The 24,819-nt window shown below is 40.5% G+C and overlaps 3 protein-coding genes across 6 annotated transcripts in view; 1 reads left to right on the forward strand and 2 right to left on the reverse strand.

The window, feature by feature from the left end:
• Positions 1-24,819, forward strand: part of LOC124136710 (DCC-interacting protein 13-alpha-like) — a 73,455-nt gene that overhangs the window by 11,394 nt on the left and 37,242 nt on the right. For all 4 annotated transcript variants that reach the window (XM_048396851.1, XM_048396852.1, XM_048396853.1 and 1 more), the window contains exons 7-9: positions 199-311; positions 21,139-21,317; positions 22,830-22,994. In XM_048396851.1, coding sequence (XP_048252808.1) covers positions 199-311; positions 21,139-21,317; positions 22,830-22,994 — 457 coding nt within the window. The remainder of the gene's footprint in view (positions 1-198; positions 312-21,138; positions 21,318-22,829; positions 22,995-24,819) is intronic.
• Positions 2,302-12,367, reverse strand: LOC124134731 (angiopoietin-related protein 1-like). The gene is made up of 4 exons (XM_046499775.2): positions 12,099-12,367; positions 5,489-5,571; positions 4,744-4,909; positions 2,302-2,895 (listed from the first exon to the last, which is right to left on the reverse strand). The coding sequence occupies exons 1-4, from the start codon at positions 12,235-12,237 to the stop codon at positions 2,519-2,521; spliced, it is 765 nt and encodes a 254-aa protein (XP_046355731.1). The 5' UTR covers positions 12,238-12,367; the 3' UTR covers positions 2,302-2,518.
• LOC124134720 (angiopoietin-related protein 2-like) lies at positions 14,227-18,604 on the reverse strand. The gene is made up of 4 exons (XM_046499766.2): positions 18,452-18,604; positions 17,168-17,250; positions 15,364-15,529; positions 14,227-14,697 (listed from the first exon to the last, which is right to left on the reverse strand). The coding sequence occupies exons 1-4, from the start codon at positions 18,591-18,593 to the stop codon at positions 14,318-14,320; spliced, it is 771 nt and encodes a 256-aa protein (XP_046355722.1). The 5' UTR covers positions 18,594-18,604; the 3' UTR covers positions 14,227-14,317.

Here is a 24,819-nt window from a genome sequence, read left to right on the forward strand (position 1 = left end):
ATGATTTTCTTTGCCAAAGACCCGGGTTCTGAACTTCAATTCCCCACATGGGTGCAATGTGCTAAGCCCATCTTTAGTGTCCTCCGGCTTGATATTGCTGGAATATTGCTAAAAGTGGCGTAAAATCATACTCACTCACTCAATGAATGTTTAACTAGACCTTTCAGTAACGTATTGACACCTGTCTGTTTATTTCAGAACATGAGCAGGCTTTGACAAAATACATGAAACTGCCCAGCAAGAAAGACAATGAGAAAGCCCGAGTGGAGACAAATGAAGACCTTTATGCAATGAGGAAAAAGTTCCATCAGGTAGGCTCGTCTATAACCTCTTTATCTTTTATTATCCTTTAGGGGCACAGGTGGCCAAGTTGTCTTAGGCGTCACAATTGGCTGTACAGAGTTGCATCCCTTGGGCACGCCAGAAACCTATGATCGTTGGTTCGAATCACGGTTCTCCCTGATTATGTTTCTAGATTTGTGGTAAACATCTGAGACCTGCATCACTTCGGACTTCATTCCAACATTGAGCTGACACGCCTTGATATAACTGGGATTATGCTGTTCAAAGCAGCGTTAAACCTAACTCACTCACTTTTTCAGCATGTGTGGTTAAGAAAATTAATATATATTTTTAATAATCCTCAGAAATTATCTGTTCAGGAGGTACCCGCCGCCTTAATGTGGTATTCCATAAAAAATCACTTGTCCCTCCTGAATTTTTCTTGTCCCTGACTTGCAGACTTATGTTAATATCGATCCCTAGGATATCAATAAACACAGAACTGATGGATTTCAACTGGATTTCACTTTAATGTTTCAAGACCACCACTTGTACCTTTGACCCAAGGGGATTCTGGGTAAGAATACAGGTCTGCCATCAACCTATGCTCTCGTAAGAGGCAACGCGATGATTGAGTGGTTATGTTCGGTGACCTGGTTGATTGCCCGTCATCGTACCCCGATAAAGTGCATCATTGCTTATAATATAAATGACTGGATTGTGTAGACTAGACGCATTTTTTGACAGACCACCGTCATCATTACAGCTGGCAAAAACAAACAAGCAGTAAAATCATGCCAGTATACCTTCAAATACGACACCTGAATGATACAAATACCTTATTCTAAATATTCATTTTGTTAATTGAAATGTTAATTCGAAAGGATGCTGGCAGTTTTGCCTGTGTGACAATAAGACGAAACAAACAGTTTGTACTGGGCAATCAAACAACCTTTTGGGCAGGGGCCATAGGGAAGTTATAATTATGAAATTCTCGGAAAGTGACTTTTTTTGTAGGTAGCTGAAAGATACCAAGTAAATGTTGGAGAAAAACAAACCCACAGTTCTTGATAATATGGGGGGCACGGGTGGCCCAGTCGTCTAAGGCGCCGCGATTCGCTGTGCAGAGTCGCGTCCCTTGGGCACGCCAGAAACCTATGATTGTGGGTTCGAATCCCGGTTCGCCCCGATTTTATTTCTAGGTTTGTCAGCACCATACCCGTGCTCGTGGGTTTCACCGAAGTGGTAAACGTCTGAGACCTGCATCACTTCAGGCTTTCCTCCCACATTAAGCTGACACGCCGTGATATAACTGGAATACTGTTAAAAGCGGCGTTAAACCCAACTCACTCACTCACTCACTCTTGATAATATGGGGTGGTGGGGTAAAGTGGTAAAACTGTTTGCTCTTTATGCCAAGGCCAAGGTTTGATACCTCACATTAAGTACAATATGTGAACCACTTTTCTAGTGTCTCTTGCTGATACTGCTGGAATATTGCAAACAGCTGTGTAAAACCATACACACTCACTCACTCGTTATATGGTGGCGAAGACGGTCGGTCCGCTTGTGTGCGGTGCCCTAAGCTATTTCCTACATACTGTGTCTTTCCTAAACAGTATCTTGGTTAAGGAAGAGAATTTATGGGTGTAAATGTTTTGAAGTATATACTTACTCCCTCATCAGGTGAATGAAAGATGATCACCTGATGAAGGAGTAAGTATATACTCCGAAACGTTGTGTTCCTCATAATGAAGAAGTTGACATCCATAAATTCTCTTCTTATGTGTATCACTTCTAAATGTCTTTCAAAGACTTGAGTATTTAGGTTATTGAGCAAATTAGACGTCAGATTTCTAAAATAATTTGACTTCCTTCTTCACCACCACAATTTGGAAATTTAAGTCTCAACAAAAAAAACCCCGATAATCCTTACATCATGTACACGGAACTCCAGCAGAGATTTATCGTATTAGAATAAGAAATCTGATTTTACTGATTGATGAATGAAAAAGAAACTTTTGTCGAGAGGATGACTTTATTTTAATACAAAAACTTCAAAAGCTTCATACAGATGGCTTCATACAAGAATAAACATTGAAAACAGTACAATTACAAATAACAAGTGATTTGTATGAAATTACACATCTTTGTAAAAATGTCCACACATGACATGAGCTTCCGGCAAGCTAAAATAATTGAATGCTGCTCACATGTGTAAGCTGAAGCTTGAGAATCACTGTCGAGATAGAGACATTGAGAAGAACTTCAAGGAATAGTCATAACCTGTCCAGTCCTTCCAGTAGATACCATCATAGTAGCCCCCTGTTGGTTGGTAACGGCCATAGTAGTAGTTCCCGGTCGGGAGTGCATAGGTACAGTAGTTGTACCACCAGCCTGCCTTCTGGTACACAGCGCATAAGTTCCGATCGGGGCGGTCACTGGTTGCAAACGGCATGCCGTTGTTGAAGCCGAGGTCGTCGGGAACCTGGCCGCTGAATCCCCCAATGTGCAATACGAAGTTGGTGGGGTCAAGTAGTTTGAACATGGAGTAGCGGGCATTTCGTGCTTGGCCGTCCCATGTCTGCATGTTGATGGTGAGGACATTGTTGCCTGCAGAGAGAACAATTAGGAGTTGCCTGTTAAGTGAAATAAGGATTGCAACATCAATGGCTGTCAGGTTTTGTTTGTTTGTTGTTTTACCCCGCATTCAGCAATATTCCAGCCATATGACGGCGGTCTGTAAATAAACGAGTCTGGACCAGACAATCCAGTCATTGACATCATGACCATCGATCCATGCAGTTGAGATATGATGACATGTATCAACCAAGTCAGCAAGTCTGACCACCCGATCCCGTTAGTCGCCTCTTGCGACAAGTATAGTCGCCTTTCAGGTACCGTTTATCTTACAGTGAGTGGTTAGATCAATGGTATATGACAGGCACAAATGCAGTAATCTGTTTTTTACACACCCTAAAATTGCACCATTTTATCATTGAATCGATGCATAGTTTTTCTATTCTCATGATTGCAGTGGCACATTAATACATAACCTGCTACTTATACCTCGTGTGACCCTCCACTAATTTCCACCATATCTTGGAATTATCAATGCGATGACAATAATCCAAACCAGATAAGATCAAAGAACATTTTATTGACACTCTAAAACCATAGACAGACGGAGACATAGGTGAATTCGACTGCAGCACGAGTTACTTATCATTTACAATCAGGAAAGTAGTCAGTCACTATGGAGTAAGGGGGAGTAAGTCCAGGGGTTTATCTAGACCTGCTCAGAGGCTGATATTTGGGCCCAGGTCTTTAATTATTCCCAATTTGGAACTAAGTATTTCCCAACTCATGTTCTAATGTGTCAGTATATGCACCCTTAATTATGGGCAATTAAATTCTGGAAAATATATCTGTCATGTATAATACACACAGACTTTTCTTTTGTATCATTTCAGGCTGTCAGCATAAACCGAAACATTTACGATCTTTCAACTCACCAAAATTATATTCTAATAAGAGCCCACTATATCTAATTTTGAGAGCAACCCGGACACTTATTATGTCGGTAATTTAGGTTGGAAATGACACATATCATTCGTAGAAGTTGCCAAAATTTATGTCATGAAAAAATGTTACATAAAAATGGTTACATTCAATGTGATGTCAGTGCATCAAAGTAACAGACATATGGTATTGACAAACAACTTTCTTTTGTACATAAATAGTTGTACATCAATAGTGTTATAGTCCTTCTCCACTACACAGCTCTGGCGGCTGAGGTTTGATTTCAGCTGCTTCACAATGAAAAGGTTTGGACATCATGTTTCAGGTTGGAAAGTTTGTTAATTTTCTTGACTTATAGTTCACGCCATATGTTGTATCAAATCGGTGATGTAGATAATCTTAACAGGAAAACATGAGACAAGTGTATTATACACCTGTGAAGATCTGGGGTAGAATAGGTCTTCAGCAACCCATGCTTGCCGTAAAAGGCGACTGTGCTTGTCGTAAGAGGCGATTACTGGGATCGGTGGTCAGGCTTGCTGACTTGGTTGATGCATGTCACCTTATCCCAACTGTGTGGATTGTAGCTCATGATGTCAGTCCCTGGATTATTTGGCCCAGACTTGCTTATTTACAAACCGCCGTCAAATAGCTTGAATATTGCTGAATGCAGCATTAAACAACAAACAAACAAACAAACACTTAGACAGTAGAAGCCATGTCATGAGACAAGAAGTGCTGGCTAGTAGTGTGTAGGGAGCAATATTTGCCTGTTAAAGAGATTTATGGTCAAGTAAGGAGTCATTTCATTAAGGGAAAATCCTGGCTACCAATATCAATCTCAATTTCCACCCAAATAAATCTTTTTCAGTTTGCCTGCCAAGGGAATTCTTTCTAGAATACTTGATAAATCTCTGAGTTGACTGAGAACTTGCTTACCTGCATTTGTAAGATGGTACATAGTGATTAATCCCATCCAGTAGTCACTTTGAGGATATCCAAAACCATAATAATACTCGTTGAACTTTCGTTGGAAGTGGACGCTGCCATCACTGCGTCTCTGTATGACAGTGTAGGAAATGTCGGCAGTATGTTCGCAGTGCACCTGACAAAGGAAGCTCATTCTGACATTATATGGCATCTTAAAAATATGCACCATACTAATTAAGAATGCAGCATTACACACACTCATGGTGTTGATCATGATATACCCAGTAATACAAGATAGCTATGCGATAAATCATGAAGAACAATGAAGAGCGAAGTGTGGTTTATATTGTTCTATCATGACATCATTTCTGGAAATTCCAACATGCTGTCACAACTTGATGGCATCGTAAATAGGACAACCTTAATTTTTAGAGGGAAACATCTAGTGGGTTGTTCCCCATAGATGTAGCTGGGCAGAGAGACGCAATGGCCTAGCGATCTCAATCTGACCAGGGTCATGTTCACAGATGACACTGACAGAAGATAGACACCAGCTCTGTGCATAAGTATAATTATTTGACCTTTGGTCCATCTGAGCGTAAAAGGATTAAGAAAACTAACATCATTATCTTTATGTTACTGAAGTAAATTTAATGATGCATATATTTAGGATGTGTTATTTCAATGCAGAAAGGAAGTGAAACTATTCACAAGACACTGTGGTTAATGTCTCTGTGAAGCAAGTTGATTGTACCGGATATGGCCAGGAACTGTTGAGGTGAAGAGTATAGACTCCAGACACATTGTACCCTCCAGTGTGGCGCAGGTGATGACAGTCTGAAGGAAAGCAGTATCTTGTTAGAGAATGACACAACTATTAGAGGCACTGGGTGACCAGTCTAATGGAAAGCAGTACCTAGATGGTTGACTCAAGTGACAAAGGAATAGATCAGCTGAAGCACAGGAGTCCGTATCTAAAAATAGACGCCCTCATGCATATTCATGACCATCTCCACACGCGAGCCCGAAGGTCGCGTGTGGAGATGGTCATGAATATGCATGAGGGCGTCTATTTTTAGATACTGACTCCTGTGGCTGAAGGACAGTAGTATCTAGTCAGTGGTTATATGCTATTAGCTTATCAGCAGGATAAAAAAAAGAACAAATGCAGATTATTTTTTCCATTTCTACAAAAAGCTTCAGTCGGTGGATCCATAAAGCAAGTAAAAAGAAAGTGTTGCCTTACTCCTGCTTGAACAAGACAAACATGTCTACTACTGTGAAGTATGTTTACATTTTCAGTCAGTTTTATACTGTTCAATTTGAAGAGCTCATGAAGCATTTAGTCAGAACAGGTTCAGAATTATAGCCCTCAAATGCTGCTAGTCAATGAAGACTCCCAGTACTGAATTTTTACTTGTCCTTAGCACAAATTAGTAGTCAATCAACAATAATCTTGAATAACGATTGTAGGGCTGGGACGATACACCAACTGTGCAATCTGATACGTATCATGATACTTGCTCACGATCTGATACGTATCACGATACTTGCATGTACACTTTTCTGTGGTGCGTGAGCCATGTTTTTTATAGACAGGATGGACAAATACCTGGAACACAAATGATCTACAGTTGGCAGTGTCAAGTATGGGGCAATGGATGAAAATATTTACGTTTTCACTACTCATTTTCACCAGTAATTGGTGTTTGGTGTAACATTTATTGAAGAATACATTTAAGGTAGGAATCGATACTTTTTACTTTGTGAGCGATTGTGATGGATACTTGTATCAAGAAGTAAGAAGTCGTGATCCACTGATGCATCAGTGTATTGTCCCACTACTAAAAGATTGGTTGTTAAATTTAGTTGTCTTGGGCTAGCAGACTAGTGTGAATCTCGGCAGCATGGGCAGGCAGGATTGAGTGATACTTGTGTAATATTGTCAACTCATTCAATGGGGTCCTCCCATTTGTCAGACACCCAGTTGTCAGACGGTGGAATATTGTTTTACTACCACACACCCTTATACTCATATAATATGACCCAGACACTGACAATCTCTTTGAAGTTTTAACAGCTTGGTTAAACTGTAAATATGTTCGTTTTTACTGAAGTTTGCGAGATGGTGTTTACTGCTTGTTTTCACAAGTGAGTTTAATAGGCTTCGTTAACATAACCAGGTTGTTTTTGCAAGTTAGTAGGCCAATTAAAGTAATCCCTTTGAAGTGTATGTACTTCATATTTTAATGTTTCACAGTTTGTTGTCACTGATATGTTCACTGAGTAGCTATATAATACAAGATACATGATCAGAAGAATGGATACCAGACCATGGCTGGAGCTGCAGTATGCAAATTTTAATACGTTCCATCCATCCGAGGATCACAACAGGTGCTGTTGGAAGGGATCTTGTACAACAAGATTGCTGTGAGGCAACACTGGCGATGGGTGTGGAAGACTTGACCTGTACACACTGGTGATAGGTGTGGAAGACTTGACCTGTACAGGCTGGCGATGGGTGCGGAAGACTTGACCTGTACACACTGGTGATAGGTGTGGAAGACTTGACCTGTACAGACTGGTGATAGGTGTGGAAGACTTGACCTGTACAGGCTGGCGATGGGTGCGGAAGACTTGACCTGTACAGACTGGCGATGGGTGTGGAAGACTTGACCTGTACAGGCTGGCGATGGGTGTGGAAGACTTGACCTGTACAGACTGGCGATGGGTGTGGAAGACTTGACCTGTACAGGCTGGCGATGGGTGTGGAAGACTTGACCTGTACAGACTGGCGATGGGTGTGGAAGACTTGACCTGTACAGGCTGGCGATGGGTGCGGAAGACTTGACCTGTACACACTGGTGATAGGTGTGGAAGACTTGACCTGTACACACTGGTGATGGGTGCGGAAGACTTGACCTGTACACACTGGTGATAGGTGTGGAAGACTTGACCTGTACACACTGGTGATGGGTGCGGAAGACTTGACCTGTACAGACTGGCGATGGGTGCGGAAGACTTGACCTGTACAGGCTGGGGATGGGTGCGGAAGACTTGACCTGTACAGGCTGGGGATGGGTGCGGAAGACTTGACCTGTACAGGCTTGTGATGGGTGCGGAAGACTTGACCTGTACAGGCTGGCGATGGGTGTGGAAGACTTGACCTGTACAGGCTGGCGATGGGTGCGGAAGACTTGACCTGTACACACTGGTGATAGGTGTGGAAGACTTGACCTGTACAGGCTTGCGATGGGTGCGGAAGACTTGACCTGTACACACTGGTGATAGGTGTGGAAGACTTGACCTGTACAGACTGGCGATGGGTGCGGAAGACTTGACCTGTACACACTGGTGATAGGTGTGGAAGACTTGACCTGTACAGGCTTGCGATGGGTGCGGAAGACTTGACCTGTACACACTGGTGATAGGTGTGGAAGACTTGACCTGGCAAGTGCAGCACTGTTGGTGTTTACTTCAGGACGAGCGGTCGGGTAGCCTAGTGGTTAAAGCGTTCGCTCGTCACGCCGAAGACCCGGGTTCGATTCCCGACATGGGTACAATGTGTGAAGCCCATTTCTGGTGTCCACCACCGTGATATTGCTGGAATATTGCTAGAATATTGCTAAAAGTGGCGTAAAACCATACTCACTCACTCACTACTTCAGGACAACTTCACACCACAGCCATCCTCCAGAACAGCCTGAGAAAACGGGCAAGAGAAGAAACCCATATGCAGTCACTCTACAATGAGGAGTTAGCCATCCAAAACGAAGATCAGATTCCGTATCGACCACCATGACCCCCAAGTGAAGAAGTGGGTCTGGAGAGCAGCTGGTTTGGCCCTTCTCCCACCAGGCATGGTCCAAGACTTGTGGCTGGAAGCCACGAACTCCACCACTGACGTGCCTCGAGATGTGCAGTTCAACGACTACATGGTAGTCAACTGGGTCGTCGATGATGCCAGATTCCGGATGCCAACCGACACCCCAACATCTATCGTTTGATTAAAGTCATGAAGAATATTGAAGAAGCAGACAGAGCTTATCCAGGTTGATTTTGGTGCAGCGCTTCCAAGAATCAAGAGAACCAGCACTGAAAGAGAGCCGGAGCCTCCTTCACCTGAAGTAACAACTGCGTCAGGGAGTAAAGACCCCAATGCAATTCCTGGATTACATTCAGGTTACATTCAAGTAAATATTACTGTGTTCGTAATGATTGATGGTCATTATATATTATGTATATGTTACGTAGTATACTTCATATATATAACGTAAAACTCCTTTAACTTAGCAATAGATTCCAAAGTATAAAGCAATAATAAATCAAGCATAAACACTGATTTATATAATTTTGTTTTCTTTTGTACCAGTTGTCAGACAGTTGTTGGTGACAGGACTAGTCTATTCCGATTAAGGGGAATATGTCACACCATAAAAGTTGTTGTTTTAAGCTGTCTGACAAATGAGAGATGACCCTATTGAATAAATGTCATATTGACCTGATAAACATCCTGTTTGGCAATGCCGTGGTTGTGAACCAAGATGAAATATCACTGAGCTAATGTTTTGAATTTAAACTTAGAACTAGAGTACATTTAATGATTTGATTCATTAATGTCCATGTTGCTATAACTTTTCTTTGTGTTTATCGATTCTGTTGCCTATAGCCTTAGGGACCGGTCATTTATAATGGGGTGGGGGTTGGGGAGTGGGGGTTTCAGAGGGAATCAGTTCAGTTGGAACACGGACCTATATAACCTGGATAGGAAACGATACAGAATTCCTGAAACTATCTCTGCCGCGCATCCGCGAATTGCAATCCGAGCCCCATGTTATCGGTATCCCGCAGGCGCGATGCCAACCACATGTGGACAGCTTATGGCGCATGCGTAGTAGGGCTTAACTTGACTTCCCCTGGTTACCAAAACATCCGGCTTACGAGCATGTGTGGCGATTGATAGCTGTCAAAACACATATGTCCCATGTGCATCAGATTTTTATCAATTAAACACGGAAACGGTAATTAAGATGATCGAGATATCAGACCGTATATATACAATGCCTTGCAACATTATCGTCATTCCTAACCTAATACGGATACATATTCAAGCGTTCAGATTCTCTCGTACCAACTACAACATGTCCGATTTCGTCAACTGGGATGACTCCGATTTGGATTTGTCCGTACTTCTAGGCGAGTACACCGAGTATGAAGTGGATAGAAACTCGGATTCAACGTCCGATGACTGCCATTCATAGCTATATTTGTAACATTAATTACAGAGTATTTAACGAATGTTTCGTAATTACAAAACCGCATAGTTGCTTATTGGTATATAAGGTATTAGTTTGTAATTTTTTGGGAAAAAATATCTATCAGAATAAAAGTTTTAGCACGCCCAAATCGTGCGTGTGTGTAAAAATTCCCGAGTTTTGTTGCATAAACATCGATTTTCATGGACTCGTAATTCGTTGTGAAATAACATTATCAAAGATGTTCTTACACATAACTGCTGTACAGATAGCATATGTTCAGCACACCCTTGTAACTAAGGACTTTATTGGATGATAACGAAGGAGATAGCGAAATAAAACAGCCAAATATCACGATTTCACTTGTCTGCCATCTTGGATGCAAGACGAAAACAATGGACCGGTGTGCACATTTCTAAAGACAGTTGAAACAAAAATGATTACTTTCAGAAGTCTTATTTCGTCCCTAATACCATTACACAATATATAAACAAAATATCCACTTACCTTTCAAGTCTGTATATAAGCGAAAAACACTGGAAATTAGGATGTTTTGAAGCGATACGCGGACAAAAGTTGAAGAGCTGGTCAGTGAATCTACCCATGAGCCTCTGCGATGACCCCCCGCAGAGGTGGAAAAACAATCGCCGGTAGCGCGGCGTAGATGACCTGAGGCTATCTGTTGCGTTTCCTATCCAGGTTATACAAGTCCGTGGTTGGAACTACTTCACCTGCACTCAACATTCCTATCAATATGTACATTTGATCATTTATGACATACGCTTTATGGTATACCGGGGTAAACGAGTTATTCAGAAATAGTGCAAATACATAACATGCATAAAACAAAAATACAATTAATTTAAACAGATCATGATATTAACAATTTACTGCGTACTGGTAGTGAATCTATGCACCATGCAGATGTGTTTACAGATAAAGCGCTTAAGAATATCAAAACTTCTGTCCCAAGACCATATCACAAACTTTTCAAAGTCAAGGTTATCTTAAAAATATAGTTGAGGATAAACTAAGTGATATCCAGTTGCAATCCTTGATGGCTGCAAGAGATAAATCTCCAAAAGGATCAATGTAAATAATTGTAATGAATGAAATTAAATTTTGAAAACTATTTAATTAATACGGATGGAAATAATTTGAGAATTTTTCTTAAGTTTAGAACCTCCAATCACGATTTACCAGTTGAAACAGGCAAATGGAGGAAATGAATTATCTGGAGGAAAATACCCACTCTGCCAATTACAGGACATAAGAGATGAATTTCACAACTTGGCTATATGTCTTTCATTTGAAAAGAGAGACAACAAGTCATAAATAAATATTATTATATTTTACATGTTTAAAATGAATTTACGTTTACGAGCTCAAAAAACATAAAGAAAGTTATCTAAGTTGTGTAAAATAATCAAGGTAATGTTTGAATCTGGATAATAACATTTCATAAATGTTTGTAAAAAGTTTCAGTTGTCTTCTGTACCTGATCTGACTGCTCGGAAAAGATTTTTATGACATTGTAATGTTGTTTTCAGTTCAGTCGGAACTACTTCACCTGGACTATGCATCGATATCAATATGCACATTTCAACATTTATGACATTTTAACTTAACTTGCATTAATTGAACATTAACTACGGTGAATAAACAGTACTCGTTTTATTTGTGGGATACCTGAAGCGCCAAATCCTGCGACAGTGTACCATGTCTGGGCACTTGCTGGTCAGATATCAAATTTGGTGCTCCCAGACTAATACTCCCACCCCCCAACAGGGGTAGAAACTAACATATTTAGTCCACTAGTCCTTATAATGATAACATATTGCAAAACCCTTAAAAATGGCAAATTTCTACTAGTCCTTATGATACCTTAACTATTGGGCAGTTTGGCAAGGACTACAGGACTAGTGCCAATTTCTAACACTGCCCTACACTCAACCCCAAAATAAATGACCCCCCCTAAGCTCTTACCACTGCCATGGTTATTGTCAGTGCATAGTCAAACATTGAATAGAGCAAATGTCAAAGTCCCCTGATCACATAGAGTACAGTTGAAATAAATAAGCCTTTGTCAAGTCAAGGCACCCAACTCACCTGTGTACTCTGTTTTGTCATGCTTGTTTAGGGCCTCATGGCTGACAAACTTCAACCGGGTGTCCTTGTAAGTAGAGACGGCACTCAAGCCTCCACACAGGGCAAGGAGCAGACCAAGTGGAAGGTAGACAGTGGCCATGCTGACACAGTAGGCTGATAGACACAACTGATACACACTAGCGTAGACCTTGGTTCAAGAGTGTAGGGATTTACTTCCTCATCAGAAACTGCTTACTTGTCAACACCTGTGCATGGTCATGTGATCATGGAGGCTATAAATAGACTGAATAACCGTCATGTGATTCTACTGGTGGTTGTTGCACAATACCTCCCAATCTTAGCTTCCCAGAAAACTTGAGGTTATAGAAAGGTTGTGATGCATGGTTTGGTTGTTTTGCAATAGGGTGATAAGAACATGACCCAAGCTGGGATTTTGAAGGCCACAATGTAAACTGCACATTGTGAGATATTTAGCTGGCTAGGTCCATGCCTTGTTCAGCAGATGGGCATGCTGCTTGTACATGTGTGTGTGTGTGTGTGTCTATATATATATACAGTATATTTCTTGTGGAGATACTACATGATCATGGGTTGTAGAATCTCTTTTTGTTTGAAGATGTCCAAACTTTTACAGATGTGAAAAAATTAAATAATTCATTTTGTTTGATTTTGTCAAACTTTTATTTCGAGAGATTTAATGTTTGTTTGTTTAACGCCGCTCTCAGCAATATTCCAGCAACATATCTGCGGTTTGTAAATGATCAAGCCTGGACCAGACAATCAAGTGATTGACAACATGAGCATTGATCTACTTAATTGGGATACAATGACATGCATCAACCAAGTACGTGAGACTGACCACCCGATCCTGATAGTCACCCCTTATGACAAGCATAGTCACCAGCCGCGAGCGATTTTACATCAGGAAATGACATTAATGGTATAGCCTCAATTAAAATCTGTCCTTGTTCCTTGAGCCTGCTGCATCGAGGTATATGATCATGGTCTGAAAATTACGAAAAATGTGGTCTTGGTGCCTTTAAGAGATGTATATTCAATATTTATGGGATATAGTTCAAGATGTAGGAAATTGATGGGGTTGTTATCATAATACCATAAAGATGCCCTCCATGCTTAGAAAATTAAGAAAAGGTTATTTAAACCATGCACATGCAGAGTTTAAACTTGAGGTTAGATCAAGTGGGGAAAAAAACCTTAGTTCAAATGCTTTTTATGATAAAAGATTAGTAGACAAGGTGGATGATTACAACTTTGATTGTATTTCATGTGATGTTGGCATTTTTTTAATGTCTTATTAATATGATAATGTGTGATTTTCTTGTAATATGGAAAAGGCTTCTTTTCTAATATTTACAAAAAAAATTAAAACTACATCTTCGCAGTATAATTATTGTATAGCATTTTTCAGTTTTATTTATATTAATATACATTTTACATGAGGGTCCAGTTCCTAATTTTGACCACAGTCACGTTGGTATTATTCTGATTCATCTGCCAGATATGCTCTGCGCAAAAAGAGAAACGAAACGTAGTAAAATCGAACATATCTGACAAGTGTTGCTGACATCCATACGAGATAAATGGGGTGGTCGGGTAGCCTAGTGGTTAAAGCGTTCGCTCGTCACGCCGAAGACCCGGGTTCGATTCCCGACATGGGTACAATGTATGAAGCCCATTTCTGGTGTCCCCGGCCGTGATAATGCTGGAATATTGCTAAAAGCGACATAAAACCATACTCACTCACTCACTCATACGAGATAAATACCCGAGTATTGCCACAACTGCGATGGAGACAACTTTGGTTTAGTGACGTTTTATGCTTCGCCATGTGGATAATAGGCATCATGTTTTCAGGCGTCGTGGGGAATGTTATGCACAAAACTGCATACAGGAAGTGGACAGAATTGGTGGTGGTAGTGTGATGATGTGGGCAGCCACCTTGTACACTGGTAGAACAGATTTGATGCAAGTTATGGGGAATTTAACAGTACAACGTTACATGGATGAGATTCTTCGGCCATATGTTCCTCCCATTATGCAACAAACGAATGTCATTTTCCAACAAGACAAAGCCTGACCTCACATGGCAGGACTGACAACAGCCACATTAATAATATTAATTTATTGGTTATTTTGTTACAGGTTTTTGTAAGAAAAACACATTATGTATAAATACATTAATAATCATCTTTGTAGCATCACATTTGAGACAGAGACATTGACAGGAATTTCAAAGAGTATCCATATCCTCGCCAGTCCTTCCAGTAGATACCATTGTAGAATCCGCCGGTTGGCGTGTAGCTGCCTCCGGTGTAGTAGACTCCGTTGGGGAGGGCGTAGCTGCAGTAGTTGTACCACCACCCAGCACTCTGTTGGGTGGCACAGCTGTTTGGGTCGGGGCGGTCATATGTGGCAAAGGGCATGTTGTTGTTGTAGAATAGATCGTCAGGGACAGAGCCAGAGAACCCACCAATGTTGAGTGTGAAGGTGTTCGGATCTTGCAGACGGAAAAATGAGTAACGGACATTCTGAGCTTCCCCATCCCAGGTCTGCATGTTGATCGTTAAAACATTATTTCCTGGAGAAAATAAAAGTTAAAGTCAGCTGTACAATGTGTGAAACCCATTTCTGGTTTCTCCCACCGTGATATTTGTGGATTATTGCTGAGTGGGTAATAAACAACAAACAAACAAACAAACAAACAAACAAAACTGTTTGGTTGTTAAATTCCCCTAGTGGGTACAGTGTGTGAAACCCTTTTCTGGTGTCCCTGCTATGATAATGCTGGAACATTGCAAAAAGCTTCAAAAGTCCATTCTCACCCACCCACTGCAGGCATAAGTGGTTCTAAAGCCCTTCTTGGGTGCATAGGTATACATCAGAAATGCCTGCATTATGACAGTGAATTAATCAGAGGCCGATATTCGGCCCCAAGGCTGCAGCACATGTCCGTAAACATTTTCAAAGGGAATGAACTATTTTCTAGTGCCAATATTGTACAACTAATGATACAACTTTATAGTGGTGACTTGCATGAACCAGAACCAATAACTACGAAGAGGCTTAATACTTAGATTTATATATATTATTGCATTAAATGCACTACATTGTTAAAATACCTCTGAATTATAACCAATAGAACAATATAAAGTTCAAAATAATCTTTTTTTCACCCAATTTTTCTGTGCACTTAGTTTAGAATCCTAGATAAATCCCAGATAATAAGCCTCCAGTACACCATTACCTGTGCTTGTGAGGTATAAGATCTGACTGAGCCCTGCCCAGTAGCTGTCCTGAACACTGCCGAATCCGGCGACGTACTCTGACCACTGCCGGATGAATGTGACTGCCCCGGACATTCGTCTCTGTATGACCGTGAAGGAGTTGTCTGCTGTGTGCTCACAATGTACCTGCATATGAAAGGGATTATGATGGTAGAATGAGCAAAGGCATTTGTTCAAAAAGCAGGACTGGTCATTTGATATTCTAGTGTGCAGCCTGGGATTTTGTATGGAGGCTTGATATTTTTTAGCTGCAGATGCAAAAACAGACATATTTTTTTAATTACTGCTATGAGCCTCAATATATATTTCTTAAAAACATCTTGCAACAATTTATTTTATGTTGCAGACAATTTTTTTATTTTTCAAAAGTCTGTAGCTTAATTATCTTTTTCCATCATCCTGAGTCAAGGGAGTTAACTGACTCTAAAGTCGAGTGTCCACCCTTACCGAACTGGGCAATTATGGAGTTGGCTGGAATAACAAGACCACGCATAGTCCAATCAAAATCGTGTAACAAAATTGACATCCGGTTTCTAAACAACATGGATTAAAATCGACCCATAAAAAATCCTGGTTAAAATAGGTCTCCAGCAACCCATGCTTGCCGTAAAAGGTGACTATGCTTGTTGTAAGAGGCTACTAACGGGATTGGGTGGTCAGGCTCACTGACTTGGTTGATGATGCATGTCATCGAATCCCAAAGGATCGATGCTCATGATGTCAGTCACTGGATTGTCTGGTCAAGACTTGATTTCTTACAGACTGCCATCAAGATAGCTGTAATATTGCTGCATGTGGCGTTTAACAATGAAGAAAGAAGGATTAAAACATGCATATTTCGGTTGATTGTAAGATTTGCAAAGGATGTGTACCATTAACTGGGTGTCAACAGATATTTTCCAAATCTTTTTATGTTTATAATCAAGGTGCTCACGTGATTTGATGCACTTTGATGAGCCCCGTTTTATTACAATATTGATCTTGATCTTCGATCAGATTGTCTTGACCGGGCGCTGCCATTTGTTTGAAGGAAATGCAAGTGATAGGAGTGGTGGAATCTGATTAGTGAACAGGAGAGACATAGAAGGTCACTGGTGGCACTTTGATCAACCCTGGAATTTCCAGCCTAGTTTGGCAATGGTGGGAGCAGTTGGGTAGCCTTGTGGTAAAAGCGTTCATTCGTCATGCTAAAGAGCCAGGTTCGAATCTCAACATGGGTACAATGTGTGAAGCCCGTTTCTGGTGTCCCCCGCTGTGATATTGCTGGAATATTGCTATAAGCGGCGTAAAACCTTACTCACTCACTCACTCACTGATTCTGCAAGGGGGGAAACTTCATTTATATTGTTAGTTAACTAAGATGTTTTAAGTTTTAAAGCATTTTCTTGGAAGTGTTTTTCTATAAATTCCTGTCCCCCATCCCTTATGAAATGGCTGGTCCTTCAGTAAAAAATGAAATAATGTAAAAATATTTTTCATTTTTTGAAAATATAATATTATTACTGCAGTGGGAAAAATATTTTCTAAGGTACCATATTCTGAAACTCCTTTTCACATCAATCTGAGAAATGCAAAATATTCATGGTAAAAACGTCTGTATTATTTTGCTTTTTAAATAAATGTTAAATGCAAAAGAATCTAATTTTAATGAATGAATGAATGAGCTGGAATGTTGTTACGCTGAGGAAACTTACGAACAGAAAATTGTAACAGAAAATGTTTTATCCTTCCAAAAATATATTGTGTACACAGTTGCAGTCATACCTGGAAGGAGGAGGTCTTGTTGATGTGCAGTGTGTACACTCCAGATACATTGTAGCCTCCCACCTTCCGTACCTCATGACAGTCTGAAAGCAACAGCATGTGTTGGTATACCGGACAAAAAAAGTTAGGGATCATGGGGCTAATTTTGTTGTAAAGACTGAGCACATAATTTCATGTTATATATATATTGATAATAATTGTGTGGGGCATGGATGGCCCAGTGGTCTGAATTGCAGCCACTCATTGTGCAAAGTTGCTTCCCTTGCATGTGTCAGGATTCGCCGGTTGTGGGTTGAATCCCTGATTTGTCCGAGATATGATCTGTCAGCATGATGCCTATGTTTGTGGGTTTTACTCTCGTATCCCAATTGCTTGGATCGATGCTCTTTATATCACTGGATTATCACTGGATTATCACTGGACTCGATTATAGCTGAAATAATGCTGAGTGCGGCATTAGACAACAAACAAACTTGTGTGAACATCTACGACGTGTGTCTTTCATCCTACATTCATGCTAACATGACATGATACTGAAATACTTATGATGAACCCATCTCACAAACTCATGATTCCTTGTAAATAGTGATGTCACCTGTTCATGGACTTATTGAAAGAAAATAGAATCAACCAACAGCAACACTGAAATGTCTCCAAGTTAATTTTCTTCTGATATGAATAAAAAAAACAAACAAATTAAAAATAGATATGGACAGACCCCCCCCCCCCCCCCCCCAAAAAAGGTCTTGTAAATCCTTAATAAAAGAAAGAGTGAGTGAGTGAGTTGGGGTTATCGCAGCTTTTAACAGTATTACAGTTATATCGTGGCGTGTCAGCTTAATGTTGGTGGAAAGCCCGAAGTGACACAGGTCTCAGACGTTTACCACTTCGGTGAAACCCACGAGCACGGGTATGGTGCTGACAAACCTAGAAACATAATCGGTGTGAACTGGGATTCAAACCCACAATCATAGGTTTCTGACGTGGCCAAGGGACGCAACTCTGCACAGTCTTAGACGACTGGGCCACCAATGATAACAGAAAGAAGCCCGCAGGCACGGTTTGATAAAATTCAGTACACAGAACCCTACCTTTGGTAGATTTCAGTTGATGTACTCATCTTAATAATTTCTTACCTCCATTCCATATGATCTTTAGAGTGGTCATACTCTGTCACTTGGTTGACTGAGTGTCATCATACACCGAAGCCATGGATCGGTGCTCATAACATCAATCACTGGTGAATATTGCTGAGCATGGCGTTACACAACAAACAAATCTTACCTCCGTAGAGTAATTTGTCATGTTTGTTGAGTGCTTCATGGTGATGCTTGGGGCTGCTGTATCGGCTCGGGGACGAGCTGACAAGGCTGCCCAACATCCCGAGCCCCAGGAACAGTGAAACAGTCAACATAGCATACATCATAACACGGGGATACTTACAAGTGAAGTGTTATCAATTCTAGAACTAGAGGCTTTATACTTCCCTGTAAGTCAGCCGACATATTTCACAATATTGTCGTTCATTGTCCAGTGAGGATTTGAGATGGACAAGGGGAAATTGATACCCTCTGATGTGTTAGTACTCGCTAAATTGTGTACTTGAACTTTAGATAGCTGTATCTTTAAAGACCTTTGGCAGTGGGATTGGGAATACCCTTGTGTGGATAAGCCTGATGTATTGTTTGATTTTAACCTTGATAGTCATGTATAGTGGGATCTGGGGTGTCAGCTCACTTGGGTGTGGTGGGGGGGGGGGCTGATGGGTGGGGTGTCAGCTCATTTGGGTGGGGTGGGGGGTGATGGGTGGGGTGTCAGCTCACTTGAGAGGGGTTGGGGGAGGGGGGTGGCTGTGAGGGTGGAGGGATCATGACTATCTGTCACTGTGAGTTAGAATAGAACTAGTGTAGAACTAGCCTATCATGCTATCGCGCTCATGCTGTTAAACATAAGTTTGCCTGATCAAGATTATGTACAGACCAATGTAATATATGGATGTAATATTGACCTAACTGTGGCAAGGTACTACACTTACACTTCATACTTATATGTACAAGATAACGTTGATCCAGGAGATAACACAGCACGAAGAAATTCTGTAGCACACCTACTTGTTGATGCAAGCATCGATACTGTCATAAAGCTTACACATAGGTCTTCAGCAACCCATGCTTTCTGTAAAAGGCGACTATGCTTGTTGTAAGAGGCAACTAACGGGATAAGGTGGTCAGGCGCACTGACTTTGTTGATGTATGTCATCGTATCCCAATTGCGTGGATCGATGCTCATATCAATCACTGGATGGTCTGGTCCAGACTCTATTGTTTACAGACTGCCGTCATATAGCTGGAATGTTGCTGAGTGCGGTGTTAAACAACAAACGAACAAAAATCACATATGTAACCCAGAAAGTAAAACAAATTATAATTTGCACCACATTTGAGTTAAAATATATATGTAATATAAAAACAAAAACGAACATATCATAAAAATAAAACTAGTAATATGTTTTCACAACAATGGCTTCCCATACCTTTAATTGTTGTTATTTTTTATTCACTGAATGGACAGGCATAAAACCTCTTTTGTTGGCACATCATGTCAGCAAGATGTTTTGCATTGTCTAGAATTGAACAAACAATTTTGGCAGTGACACAATGGCTGGACGGAATGGCATAAAAAATGTTTTGTGTTATCTACAGTGGTAAAGTTATAAATATTTTTCATAATTAATATCTACAGTGGTAAAGTTATTAATATTTTTCGTAATGAATCTTTTCAAAGTAATAGTAACATTGTTGTTATATTATTTTAAGATGAACAGGATCAGTGGAGACATGCAGATATTGTTAAAATTGAAAGCCACAACGTTATGAGTGCGTAGTTTTTATATAACCATGAATTGTACTGTATGTTTACTCCTGTAGCCTGACCCGTGAATTATTCACATTGTACTACCTCTGCCCGCCTACCCCCATGACAGAGGTTGTCTCCCTTTGATCAATGAGCCCCACTAACACAAGCGTGTTTTGTGTAATATTTTACAGTTAGAAATGTTTTAAAACATATTTTCATGATTATTTATGTGTTTCGTATGTAGACATATCATTATTCATGGGCGAGATAAAGATAAGGTTTCTTCTTAAAGTTTGTCTACATCTTTCCAACTATTACTCATCCCACTGTAACTGTCTCAAACCAAAATCAAATAAAGCATGGCGCATGACCCCATGCAGTGACCCAGGTCAACACATTGAAAGTTGAGTATTAGGAGACAGTATCTCTATTTCACATTTACCATGCTGACACAAGTCCAGTCTGTGACATGGATTTTCATGCAGAGTTGCTTCCTTTGGCTGTGCCAGTCTGCTTACGTTGGGTTTGAAACTTACTGATTATGCTCCTTGGTCAGCACCATGGCCACGCTTGTGTGTGTTGTGGTTGTCTAGGACCAGCATCACTTTTCACACTAACCTGACTTCATGACTTGATTGCCATAGGGGCGGTCGGGTAGCCTACTGGTTAAAGCGTTCGCTTGTCACGCTGAAAACCTGGGTTCAATTCCCGACATGGGTACTTTGTGTGAAGCCCATTTCTGGTGTCCCCCGCCGTGATATTGCTGGAATATTGCTAAAAGAGGGGTAAAACCATATTCACTCACTCACTCACATGATTGCCAAACTGTTCAAAACATCATCGACCCAACCAACTCACAGGACATAACACAGTATCTAGATTTATCGGGTGGTCAGGCCCGCTGACTTGATTGATGCATGTCACCATATCCGAATCACGTAAATTGATGCTCATGATGTCAGTCACTGGATCGCATGGTCCAGACTTGATTTTTTACAGACCTCTGAAATTTATAGCTGGATTATTGCTGTGTGCGGCGCTAAACAACAAACAAGTAAACAAGAAGGCAATAAAACCTAGCGACACTTTTTTAAGATTTGACCTCTCTGTTCCAGACCTCACTTCACTACTACTCGAGCCTGAACGCAGTGCAGTACAAGCGGCGATGTTTCCTCCTCGAGCCAATCATGGGGTACCTCCATGCTCAGAGGTCCTTCTTCCAGATGGGTCAGGAGGCAGTCTGCAAACCAGAGATCGAAAACTTCCTCACAAACATAGCAGCAAGTGTTCAGAGGTAACGTATTAGTTGTCCTTTGCAGCAAGTTGAAGTAAATATGACTACAGCATAAGGCATAACTAAGTCCTCAAAATATTCTGCTTCAAAGGGTTCTATGTCATGCAGGGGCGGTCGGGTAGCCTAGTGGTTAAAGCGTTCGCTCGTCACGCCGAAAACTTGGGTTCGATTCTCGACTTGGGTACAATGTGTGAAGCCCATTTCTGGTGTCCACTGCCGTGATATTGCTGGAATATTGCGAAAAGCGGCGTAAAACCATACTCACTCACTCACTCACTCTATGTCATGCAAGTTCTATCTCTGAACTTAATTTGACTAGTAGTTTTTTAAAAGGCATTTAGAAGTGATACACATAAGGAAGAAAATTTTTGAATGTCAACTTCTTTATTATGAGGAACACAACATTTCGGAGTATGTACCTTCTCCTTCATCAGGTGAATAAATGCTATGAGGCAGAGAACATATATATGTACCTGTAAGAACAACACAAGTAATAAGATAACAATAGGTAACTTAACAAGGGAAGATAACAGATGATTGGCGCAGGTAGGTTATTAGCAATAGACAATGGAAGCCAACACTTTACAGTATTTAGCGCTGATAGTTGCAACTGGAAGCCAGGGCTTAAATATCACTGATTGGTTATTGGCAATGGACAGTGGGCAATCGTGAGGCAGGGGGTATTTAGCACTGATAGGTAAAAGAATGGACATAGCAATTGGCATATGGAAGCCAGCTAGGTAATGTTGTGTTCCTCATAATAAAGAAGTCGATATCTATAAATTCTCATCCTTAAATTTCACAAATTACGTGGATTCACTAGTGGTGCCTACACTTGTAATTTCCTTTTATTCTGAACACTTTTTGTAAAAGAGCTTCAGTTTCTCTAAACAGCAACAGGGCATCCTATTAAATCAGTGCAAAATGATGTAATTTACAGACTTCGATTGAGGTCAATACCTACTTTTATGGACCTGTAAAAAGCAGTAATGACCAAGGACGAAGTTTGGGATGGATATATTTTGGGGGAGGGTAAGACAAAACAGGTATTTACCTCATATGAAGTGTAAATGTTTTATAATGTAAGAAAGAGACAAATGCAGATTCAACATATCAAACTATGTTGGCTACAAGTATGTTAGGAGGTTCCAACAAACAGAGATTCTGATTGGCTTAGGTTAGGGGAATACCACTTCTGGGTTATTCCCATTCTATTTTTAGTTACTCAAGTCAAGTCTGTGAATTATCAGACCTGGCTTGGAGTCATGAATCTTTGTCGAATGACACATGGCCACTTCTTGGCCAATGAATTTGATGGAGAACTTTGCATTTTGTAATGAATGATATTGTCATTTGTTTTAATCATAGTGTGTTGAAAAATTTTGAAGGTCATGAACATGTGTGCTTTGTCTAGCTTAATAGCTGAAATACTGTTCAAAATGCTGTTACACCATAATCACTGACCTACTTTTGTTGACTTCTCACTACGTGGGTGTGTTCACATCATTTCAGTGTTCATCAGGAATTGTCAGCCGAAACTCAGAAGACGGTTGAGCTGATTGACACAATAGAGAAACAGAGCGCCCACCTCTACAATGCAGAGCCCCCGATAGATATGCCATTTATACCGCCCAACACAGCACTCACTCAGAAGGCAGGATATCTCTTTCAACGAATGTATGTACACAGTGGTCTCCCTTTTCATCACTTGATCAACATACCCGTGAAGATCCAGGGTAGAATAGGTCTTCATTCTTCAGCAACCCATGCTTACCGTAAACGGCGACTATGCTTGTCGTAAGAGGTGACTATGCTTGCCGTAAATGACGACTATGCTTGTCGTAAGAGGCGACTAACAGGATTGTGTGGTCAGGCTCGCTGACTTGGTTGATGCATGTCATCATATCCAAATTGTGTAGATCAAAGCTCATGATGTCAATCACTGGATTGTTTGGTCCAGACTCGATTATTTCCAGACTGCCGTCATATAGCTTGAATATTGCTGAGTGCGGCGTTAAACAACAAGCAAGCAAACTTTGATCAACAAATGATTGGTTCACCAAACAAATATCTGAAACCCATGATTGACTATTTTCCAGATTTATTTGTTATTTCTTTGGGGAAATTTCAAGGAATGTTGCAGATGCAGTGATATCTTTCCATTAGACAGACATGCCAGTGGCAGAGATGCTATCCATTATGATGTTAAGCCTATAACTACACTGTTAGGCTTGTCCTCCCCCCAAATTATGATTTTTGTCATTTTTTTCTGCCGGCTGTAGAAACTTAAACAAAGTTTATCAGCTTAGAGCTAAGAATGACTGCACATTTTAGCTGCTACCTGGGAATGACATGCCTAAAAGTTGCGACTAAAACGGTCGCCAATGCGACCAAAATTTGAGTTGGCTACTGTCTAAAATTCAAAGGTAGCCAAATGACTACCTTGATAAATATCTTGTGGCGACTAAATTCTATTGCTACACATCTGTAGACACAAAAATAAATAACAGTGGATCTTGGAAAACACGTCTGCTAATAATTGTACATGCAAATAATTCCTCCTAAAGTTGACAATGAACCAAAATACATAAATATTAATGTAATCAGTACTTTATTTAAGTTGACAATGCTCAATGGATAAGCAAGGATATGCCTATATGATAAAGTAACATAAATTGTATCATTGTTTGAGTCACAAATAACAAAAATCAAGTACAGTATCCACTTATATACAATTCCAAGATGAGTGCTATAACTTGTACATATTAAAATAGTTATTTGATAAAAGATAATTTCAAATGCTTTTGGTTACCCACAATATTGGCTTGACTTCTTGATTTTAACACTGGCTACCTGGAAAAAAAATACTTGTGGCCATATGGCTACTTGGTGAAAATTTAAACTTAAAGGCCTATATGATAGTGGCGTGGTCAAAGAACACCTGACCCTGAGAAAACTCAGGTGATATTTGACAGTCATAGGCTCTGAGTTTTCCTTATTTAATCTTCAAAGATGAAACATAACTTCCTTCCTATTTCTGCTGAAATTGAAACAGTTTATAATAATTGGAGCCTCAGTTCCTGGTCACGTGATGATAATCAAGGTGATCAAGAAATTGATTCAAGTAACTAAAATAGCAATACTTCCCTGTGATACCCTTTTCCTGTTTGCAAGCATTGTAGGTTAGTTAGGTGATAAGTATGAATGAAGCTATAAACCTGATTAGCAATGATCCATTGCTACAGTAGGTGCTGTCTTAGTCAGTTTCACTGACAATAGGACCTGTGAAGAGCCAGGTTAGAATAGGTCTTCAGCAACCCATGCTTGTCTCCCTAAGTGAAGATCCCGGGTGAGAATAGGTCTTCAGCAACCCATGCTTGTCTCCCCCAGTGAAGATCCTGGGTTAGAATAGGTCTTCAGCAACCCATGCTTGTCTCCCCAAGTGAAGATCCCAGGTTAGAATAGGTCTTCAGCAACCCATGCTTGTCTCCCCCAGTGAAGA

The sequence above is a fragment of the Haliotis rufescens genome, unplaced genomic scaffold (assembly GCF_023055435.1).
Source record: "Haliotis rufescens isolate VD_foot unplaced genomic scaffold, xgHalRufe1.0.p SCAF_16, whole genome shotgun sequence".
Classification (NCBI taxonomy): Eukaryota; Metazoa; Mollusca; class Gastropoda; order Lepetellida; family Haliotidae; genus Haliotis; species Haliotis rufescens.

Coding starts and splice junctions, on each gene's coding strand:
- LOC124134731 (XM_046499775.2), bottom strand. CDS start 12,237: ATGGCCACTGTCTACCTTCCACTTGGTCTGCTCCTTGCCCTGTGTGGA. Junction 5,572..12,098: donor TGACAAAACAGAGTACACAG/GTGAGTTGGGTG, acceptor GCTTTCCTTCAG/ACTGTCATCACCTGCGCCAC. Junction 2,896..4,743: donor GTACCATCTTACAAATGCAG/GTAAGCAAGTTC, acceptor TTCTCTCTGCAG/GCAACAATGTCCTCACCATC.
- LOC124134720 (XM_046499766.2), bottom strand. CDS start 18,593: ATGATGTATGCTATGTTGACTGTTTCACTGTTCCTGGGGCTCGGGATG. Junction 17,251..18,451: donor TGACAAATTACTCTACGGAG/GTAAGATTTGTT, acceptor TGTTGCTTTCAG/ACTGTCATGAGGTACGGAAG. Junction 15,530..17,167: donor ACAAGACCTCCTCCTTCCAG/GTATGACTGCAA, acceptor TTTCATATGCAG/GTACATTGTGAGCACACAGC.